This window comes from Ixodes scapularis, unplaced genomic scaffold (genome assembly GCF_016920785.2).
Source record: "Ixodes scapularis isolate PalLabHiFi unplaced genomic scaffold, ASM1692078v2 PGA_scaffold5__190_contigs__length_132052651, whole genome shotgun sequence".
Lineage (NCBI taxonomy): Eukaryota > Metazoa > Arthropoda > Arachnida > Ixodida > Ixodidae > Ixodes > Ixodes scapularis.
In genome coordinates, this window is record NW_024609880.1 from 40,658,490 (window position 1) to 40,668,124 (window position 9,635).

General features: G+C 40.9%; 1 protein-coding gene across 1 annotated transcript; it reads right to left on the reverse strand.

Moving 5' to 3' along the window:
• Positions 1-246: 246 nt before the first annotated feature.
• LOC120844033 (carbonyl reductase family member 4-like) lies at positions 247-6,172 on the reverse strand. Its single transcript, XM_040215621.1, has 3 exons — positions 5,896-6,172; positions 2,464-2,675; positions 247-588 (listed from the first exon to the last, which is right to left on the reverse strand). Exons 1-3 carry the CDS (start codon positions 6,170-6,172, stop codon positions 247-249), a joined length of 831 nt encoding a protein of 276 aa, XP_040071555.1.
• Positions 6,173-9,635: the final 3,463 nt, after the last annotated feature.

A 9,635-nucleotide genomic window follows, 5' to 3' on the forward strand; every position in this document is an offset into this window, starting at 1 on the left:
TCAGCTAGAATGTTGTGTTCTTCCTTTCACCGCCAACTCCTTATTGGCTCATATGTAGCGACGCTACATAAGGTAGTACATTCTGTTCTATGTTCAGTACGCTACAATTTAAAATTCATACTCAGAGCAACCTCTATAGTCATCATTCTAGTAATTTGAAAAGCTCTGACGACACAACGGTCTACCGATGACTTCGATGTTAATTTTTCCCGTAACATCAATGCACGCCCTTGTTATATTACTGCTCTAGGGGCTCAAAATCAACACATTCTTTTCAGATATTTCTTCCGGCTTCGAGGTAGACAGTGTGGGATTGATGTTCACAACCTGGTTTTGTACAACTTCTGGTGGTGACTGACAAACCCTAGGGGAATCAGTGAGCCCGGGCAGGATCGCGTTAACCCTAATTCCCTTGATCGAAAGCTCTAAGGCCAGAGACTCTGTGAAGGCCAGAACTGCGCCCTTCGAAGCCGCGTTAGCGGAAACTCCGTCCCTGCCGAAGGTGCTCGCTATGTTCACAATGGCGTCCTTGCTCCCGTTTTGAGCCACCATGGACTTTACCGCTTTACGTGTAACGAGTAACGTGGCCTGCACTTGAATTCGTGTACTTAGAAGCCTGGACATAGTCAATTTGTTTCTCACCAGGTGTATATATGCGCGGAAAGAACGCGCCATGCACTACCTGACTTGTGAGAGACTTAAAAATCCATGACCAAACTTACTCCAGCGAAAGACATTACTAGACACTACATATTATTTTCATAAACTATAATAAACTTAGCATTTAGTGCAATATAAACCAGGCTAAGTGTAAAATGGCAGACATAGGTGGTACACAAGCAAACCACGGAAAAGTGGCGTCGGCCGCAAAATTTGGCAGACGCGGGCCACCATGTTTAGCGTGCTTACGTCCAACACAAATAACGGACCTAACGTGATGTGAACGTGGCCACGTCACGTGACCATGAAGTAACGTAGTCTTTCTTGAACAGGCAGTCACAGATGACCAAAACGAGTTTCAAGTTCTTAGAGCACAGCTCTTAGGCTCCCGTTTCCGGCTTGAGCGGCGTCGCCGTCGCCGTCGCCGTAGGCGTGACCGTGGCGACCTTTCGGCATGGTGACGTTTCGGCATCGTGCCGAAACGTTCGCGCGGGGTCACGTGACCCCCAGCAAGGGGGTCGGGGGGGGGGGTCACGTGACACCCCTCGGGAGGGGTCAGGAGGCCACATGACACCTCTCGGGGGGGGGGGGGCACGTGACAGCCCTCGGGGGGGGGGGGGTGAGAGGGGACACGTGACACCCCTCGAGGGGGATAACGTGACCCCCCTGAGGTGACCTGACCCCCGTGACGTCACATGACCCCATGAGATCACCTGATGCCGTGAAGTCACGTGACCTCCACGAGGTCACGAGGGTCATGTGACCTCACGGTTACTCCCACCCCGCTCGGATGGAGAAGCAGCATCATGAGGAGGTGAGGAAGAGAAAGGAGGGGTATACAATTTCCTCAGCGCCCTTTCCTCCTCCTCCTCAAGAGCTGCGCTCTAATTTGGCGTTATAGGGAGTTGTAAACAGTTTTCAGTTTTTTCGTTTTTTTTTAGTCAATTAGATTTAAAACTGTTGCCTTTGTTAAGATTTGAATGCACTTTGATGCATGTCTATGGCCGTTTATATTTCTCGCTAAATTTAGTGAGGAAAATAACGTCACATGACTTTAATCAGTTCCCCGCAAGATTTAGCGGAGAAATTGACGTCATGTAAACTTAACACTGATTTGGTGACCTCGCTAAATTGAGTGAGAAAAATGACGTCACATGACTTCATGTCACCTGACCTATTCACAAATTCAATTTCACCGCAAAATCTAGCGAAAATTAGGCCCGATGATGTCACGTTGCCTATACTGAAATCCAGTTTCTACGCCAAGTTTAGCGAGAAAATTGACTTCCCATGATTTGAACACCAATTCAGATTCTCCACCTAATTCAGCGGGAAAATTGACGTTGCATGACTTGATGTCACGTGTCCCCAACACCGGTTCAGTTTCGCCGGATAATTTTGGAGTCAAAATGATGTCAAAAGGCTTGATGTTATGTGACCAGCACAGAAATTCAATTTTCCCGCCACATTTACCAGGAAAATTGACAAATGACCTTTCGCTGCTCTTTCAGTTATGCCTGCAACTAATCGCTTAATTAAACAGAAACATTGTGGGTTCCGTGTGCCCGAATTATTCGCCATTACTTTTTTGCAGGTATATGAATCCTACAGGATTCATGTACTTTTTCTTTTGAAATCAGTTTTCCGTTCAAATGGCCACCTGACTGATACTTCGCACTCCTATGGAATCGGATGTCTGTTCCAAGGTATATTTTGGATCGCGGTCGCTCATTCTAACTATGAGGTTAACAACTCATCAAAAGCAGCTGCAGTGGATGAAATTATTATTTTTCTGTGACTCACTCTTAGGTTGTTAACGATTATGTCGTTAAATGTGGCGTCGCTGATCAAGCTCAGGGATGTGGACTTCTGCCGGATCTCCGCGCTTTTGACAACGAAACTGAGCTTCTTTCCGGGGAAAGCAGTTTTGATATCGATTTCTTTGAAGAGAGGTTCTACGTCGGCGGAGTTTCGAAGATCGGAGGACATCCCCATGTGACCACAGTCTTGGATTGCTGTGAAGGAAAACAAAATAAAGGAGTTACTTTTTTGTATAATAAAAACTACGGGCGCATTTGGTAGAAATTTTGATGTTAATAACTTAAAGATTCTGTTAATTGCACATGTTATTTCAAAATATGACTATTTATTGTCTTGACTGAATAGTTCCGCATGACCCTAATGACGCTACATTCATAGTAAAGTTCCTTTGCCTAACGTTTCGTGAATTTACACAAAAGAGATTAGTCATGGCTATTTGACAATTGTCCGCTGTTTTTTTTTCTACAAATTTACTGAATATAGTTAGTATAGAGTGAGCTAAATATTGTTAACGCAGGACTTTATATTTTTGAGTTTGAATTTGTTCTCTTCTTAATTATTCTTGAAGTTTTGGTGTCCTTGACCGAATGAGAGGTAGTGATTTGTATGCCTGAATTTGCATCAATTGTTTTCTAGACTTTACTTTGTTGTTATGCCATTTTCATTTTACTTTTGTTTTTGATTTGAGCAGATTTTTTTTCTCGGATAGAATAACTTGCATCATCACCGTCTGTTTACAGATGTACCAGTTATAAAATACGCATGTAGGGCGTACTTTTGTTATTATTGGCATATCAAAACAAATATTTTAAAAAAATTACCCAACAATATTCTATTGGGCGATAAACAAACAATGCATTGCCTATTCATAAAACATGCCCCCCCCCTTTATTCATAACCACAAGAAGCATCGAAAATAGAGATATTTTAGAATACAAATTTAGTTATGCCAAACATTCCATTAGAACATAAGTTGGAAAAGAAAATTTTCTTTGTGCGTAAGCAAGAACCTCCCCACTAGAAAAACGGAGTCGGATTGTAGAAAGAACTACGCAGAAATAACGACACTCCTAAATGAAACGCGCCATAAAAAAAAAAACCATAGCTTTTCGGGTACAAAAGAACGCCTTGTCATGGCTTAAACGCGTACTAGCGGTTGACAGTCTAGGAATAAGGTGATTATATTAACAGATAATTATGATCCTTAGAGCATTACACAATGACGGAAAAATGTGTGCTGGTGGACAGTACTTTAGGCCCTTGCAACTTTATTGTATTTAATATTCTTAACGAATAAAGTGTAGTTATAATATTGGCAAAGGTTTGTTACTTGATTTCCAAATTTAAAAGGCACTAAAAATTACCAATTTCCAAATTAGGAAGATTTTAGTGAGGATTCGTCAACTTAGGTATGCAGGGTGTATGATTTTTAACTCGAACAGATTTATTTAAGAAAAGCCGTGAATTATAGAATAATGCGTTTTGTGCCGCTAATTGTTATGTGTATAGAGTCACAGTAAGTCAAATATTTAACTAAACTTTTGAATTAACCTTTTGATTTGCGTTACTAAACAAGCGAGACCAATTATGAACTTGGTGAGTGTCATATAAAACACGAAATCAGTCAATTTTTAATGGATCTGAATAACGTCAAAAGCGCTGAAGCGTGCTAAAGGTTAATCTTGGGCAGCAGGAGCAACGCTGGCTGCCGAAAATGTGCACAAAAAGATTATCATCCGGGTTTACGAACCGCGGGCGTTGCGCCTTTTATACGAGTAGAAACTTTAGTGCACCCCGAAGCTTACAGACGTGGTTCGTGGTTAGTTTGTTTTTAATTGTATGATGACGCTAAGGAAAGACAAACGATTAGAACATTATGTTTATTTTCAATAATTAAGAACTTATTCAAAAAATTTTAGTTAATTGATTCACTTATTGTGAAGTTTAACAATCTATATTATATACCCCGGGCCATATAGCTCGCACATATAGACCACATTAGAGTACCTTTCACGACAATTTTGAGATAAATAAGTTTGAACTAAAATGAAGCGCATTGTGTAAGTGACAGCCGACATGTCATAGAGTTGCTAAAAAAACACTTTTATATTTGGTAACAACAAAAATGCTAATAACACTTCTCGTGCTAACGTTTCGAACCAACCAGCTCAAAGCCTCGAGTAAATGCTACTCCATAAACAACACACGCTGACCAAATCTCCCTCTAAAGAGCGTCTTACGAGCATGAATGCACAAGGGGTGGGCAGTATCGCGATACAAATGTATCGCAATTGTAGCGCAGACACACTTTCGTGTATCTGTACTTCTGTATCGAAATACATTCGATGAATGTATTTGTATCTCAGTAGTGAACTATATTTAAGATGTACTGCGATACGTTTCCAGACTTAGTTATCTCGTTACATTTGTTGTCCTTTCTCAGATAAATTTAAAGGATAAAAAACATCTTTGTTGCAAGATGCTGCATTGTTTATAATATCAACCCCCTATAACATAATTCATTTCAGTCGCCGACATTAAAGAAAATGTGGTTTAATTAATCTTAAGGACAAGAATAACAAAATCAGCTCCTTTCACAAAGCCCTGCACTCTTACCAATTTAGCAGAGATCGCTGTAAAGGAGTTGATTGAAGAAAAATTGCAGCCCTATTTTCCAATCGTCCTACATTACGGGTGACTCAGAAGCTTACAGTACGACATATTAAGATACGCCCTCACGGCGAAACAGGGTTCGTTACAGGCAGACGTCTTTTGTCAAGCATGGTGCGCAGTATGGAACTATGTTCTTCAACGGGGCTGACATCTTTTTTGAGCGGCATTATTGATAAATAAAGAGTTCGAGGCAAGGCAAGCACAAGCATTAATTACCATTCATATTCGCCACGAACCACACCCTCCCCCCCCCCCTCCCCCCAAGCGCTGTTAGAGAACAAATGTACTTCTATAAGTAACTGTATCTGTATTCCCCAATACTACTTCGCCGGTTTTGCAGAAGTATCTCTGGGACATCGCTTTGCAGAAAAGACAAATGTATCTAAGGATTTGTATTCCCGAATACTTTGTGGAGTATATGTACCCAGCCCTGCTATGTACCTACTTGTATGGCAATTTTTCTACTCTACCCGAATGCTGCTGTCAAAAAATGTCCGAGAAAACCAAGAGTTACGCTCATATAAAAAAAGTTATCAAGTACAGTGAGCATGCGTTACAATACCACCGAGAGACACGAGCATTCCGCTTTCATGAATAGAGTTCCATATCCATCACATTTTAGCGTGAATTTCAGTAGGTAATTCAAAATGGCTGACGTGACATGCTACAAAAGTAATGTGGGAGCTTTTCATACGAACGTCTTTTTCGGAGAAACAAGAATGTCACAAAATGCACACCAACATCGTAACATTTTTATGGTTTGTTCCCCATTTGTCACATTTCTATTGGCGATGAAGACGGTAACACCTTCACGAGCCAGCACTTTGGTGACGCTACGGCCAATTTCGCTTGCTCCACCGGTGACAAGTGCTAGCCGACCCCCGAGTTGTGTGAAAGGGGAAGTTTCATTGCGATCAGTGGTATTACTGTCTTTACGTATAGCTTCGGAGGTGGGCAGCTTCCACGAAAGGCTACAGCAACGCACAAAGCAGAAACCTATTCGGAAAATGATAGACATTTTTACGAATTTCTGAGTACTCTATAAAAAAGTAGAATAGACGTGAGAACTGTCTGCTCTGAAGAACGTCGCGAGCAGTCCAGTTTTATATAGTAGCCAAAAGATCGATGAAAAAAATTATCCAATTCCCGAACGCGTTCAGATTGTAGGGCCACAAAAATAAGGAAATTGCTGTTAATGCTACAATATTTTCGGTCTCTACCATCGCTGATATCGGGGACCATTCTTGACTGCACAAAGGTGTGCGCTTTAAAACTTCATACGCATCCCTCTATTAAAACAAGGTCGTACCAGGTTCCTGACATGAATTGAATAGCCCCCCCTCCCCCAGTAGAGAAAAAAATTAAACTCTTGACCTCATTTTTGGTTGAAGTATCATTAGTGCACTTTCTACGGCGGCCGCGTCTTGTTGTTAAAACAAGGCTAAAATCGCCTTACAGGGGTCTTTGTCCAGTCGTGCGACTCGTGCAAGCTACTTTTATCTGGCGGTGCGAGACGTAAGGGGGCATTGGCTCTCGGGTGGAAACGGCGAAAAGCACGAACAGCAAGGTCAACTAGAAAAGATGCCTAGACCGAGTGTTGTCCGTGATTCTCTCTTTTAATGCTATTCCCTCTAGCCAATGAGAACCTTATTCATTCCGCGATCACTGTAATACCGCTAACATTTCTGTAAAAAAGAAAAAAAGAAGAGAAACATAAATTAGTCTTGGAGAATGCTGCTACAAGGGGAAAGCAATGAGCACATGAGAAATGACGATATTGAGTTAAGCTGCATTGGAGCAATTTTGACAAATGTAGTATGGCTCTTAGTCTGCTTTCTATAGCGTGCACCAGTTAGCTGTGACCAGACCACAGCATGCCCGTGCGTCGGTCATTTGAATCTAAGGTAGAGGTTGAATCCAGGATGGGGGGAGTTCCGGTGAGATTCACATAACAGATTTTTGAAGCAGGAAGTGCTTTTTGACAATATCCCCCCCACTTTCCCAAAAAAAAATTGTTCTGTCCGTTTGTCTCTTTCGGTCCGTGCCTTTCCAGCTAAATTTATCGGGAAAATTGATTTCACGTCACCTATAAACGAATTCAATTTCCTCGCTAAATTCGGAGGGCAATCTAAGGTCGCGTGACGTGAAATCGCGAGACCTAATGACCAATTCACTTTCCCTGGTAAAATTAGCTGAAAAATTGTCGTCAAATGAACTATACAACATTTGAGTCTCCTGATAGATTGGCGGGAAAATTGGTGTCTCATAACCTACATATACCAATTAAGTTTCCCCGCTATTTTCGGGGGAAAATGCATGTCATGTAACCTCCACACTAAGTCAGTTTGTCCGCTAAATTGGGTGGAAAAATTGATGCCAAGAGCCCTGTAAACCGATTCTGTTTCTCCGCTAAATTTGGCGGGAAAATTGATATCACGTGACCCTAAACACCAGTTCAGTTTCCCTGCTAGATTTGCTGGAGAAAAGTTATGTCACGTAACCTACACAGCAATTAATCTTCCCCTCTAAATTTGGCAGGAAAATTGATGCCACGTACCCTATGTACCAATCCAGTTTTTTGGGGAAACATTTGTTGGAAAATTGATGTTCCGCGGCAAGAAGTCACAGGACCTATACACCAATTTAGTTTCCGTGCTCAATTTCGCGGAGAGATCGGTGTCGCGTAACCTGAAGTCACGTGAAGTATACATCAAGATAGTTTCTTTACTAAATTTAGCGCTAAAAATTGAAAATGCAAAGCCCTACAATGCATTTCATGCGTTTTAGGATTTTAAAGGTAAAAATCGCTGCTAACTTTTTATTATTATTAATTTTTTTTTTATTTCGAAATCTTGTCGGCCTTTCTTTATAGTCATTCGACGAAATAGTTTCTTTTTATTATTTAATCTCATCGATGAAAGAATTAAACGGTATCCTTAAACAATAAAGTAGAGAAGCTCAGTTTGATGGAAAATATCTTTTTTCCAACAGCACGAACCCCCGCGACATGAAAAATAAGCCAGAAAAGAAGAAATTTCTTGTTAAAAATGTTTTAATATTTTTAACACCGTGTTGCCAAGAACATTCAACAATGAGGCATACAAGCGCTCCAAAATATAACGTCATATCAACAATAAATAAAGGAGTGAATATATAAGTAAACCTCAACTAATTTATATTACTAATTTTGTAATTAGTAATATATATTTTCCAATAAATCTTCCGGTACCATTTTTGCTAAAAAAGCTCAAGATAGACTTCTATAAATTCTAATTACGACACGTTTTAAGTCAAAATCAAGCAAAGCAATAGTTTAGCTTTACGCGGATGCGGATACAAGATCGTATTTTTTCCATGCCAGTGAGCCACATAAAAACACTCATTCTTTAAGAAGAGTATATACCTCATTACCTTGGTGATGGGTAGTGTTTTTAACATTTCGACACTTACTCTCTGCTTTTCTTTTGCGCTTGCCCAAATTAGAGACAAATCAAATTGTCTTCCAGAACATAACTGTACTTGCGAGCACGTATTAGGCTGACGATGCCTTCCGTCAATGGAATTCGTGCCTCGTGGAACGCGAATTACATTGAGTGCTTTCTGCAGAACCACCTCAAGTGACTGCATAACCACCTCAACAGACTCTAGGTGGCTGTCGTCATAAAAATATAAAAAATACACATAACAGCTCTCATCGCATGGGTAGCCGGGAGGGAGGTATGAAGTATCACGCTGAGAAAGTAACTTTGATTGCCGTGATGAGCTACTAGATTAAGCCAATCCGGTGACTTCTGGGAATAGACCCGTTCAAGATTCAGTCTGACGATTTTGATCAATATCATCATCTCTTTTATGACATCTGTGCCAAACTGATGGGTGCTTTCATGATGCTGGTAACGTGAAGAAGTTGAAGATATGATCAAGCGCAGGCTGCCTAATACAAATAGGTTCGAGACGTATGTACAATTCGATGCACGAATTATACACAACGGCAACGTAAGTGTTTATATAGGAGTATTCTCCAATCAATTTCTTAGCGCCAGTTTGGCTCTAACCTCTTTAGATTTAAAGAATATTATCGAGGGGCTTACAAGTCGCTGCTTTAGACTGGCCAGTTTTTACGTTCCCACTGTCAAAAGGAAAACAAATAAAGAATTATATGAGGTGATAGAAGAACAAATTCTCCTTTGCCATTTACGTGTGAAGGTGGCGGTTCTCGATCAAACACAGTTTCATGACCGTCACTAGATTGCCGACAGTGAAACTGCTTTTTGAGCCTCCAGATGGCACAGAACTTTGCAAAGGGTTCATTGACCAGATCTAGATCTCCATATATCGAAGGGCTATTAGTACGAACTATCATATCATCGTTGTTCTTATGTCCCGCGTTCTTCGCCAGTCATTATTTTAATGATTTTTTTATATAAACTGTCTACTTGAACGTGGGATTAGATCGAAGTAGGGCCTGGAGGTTTCAGGTG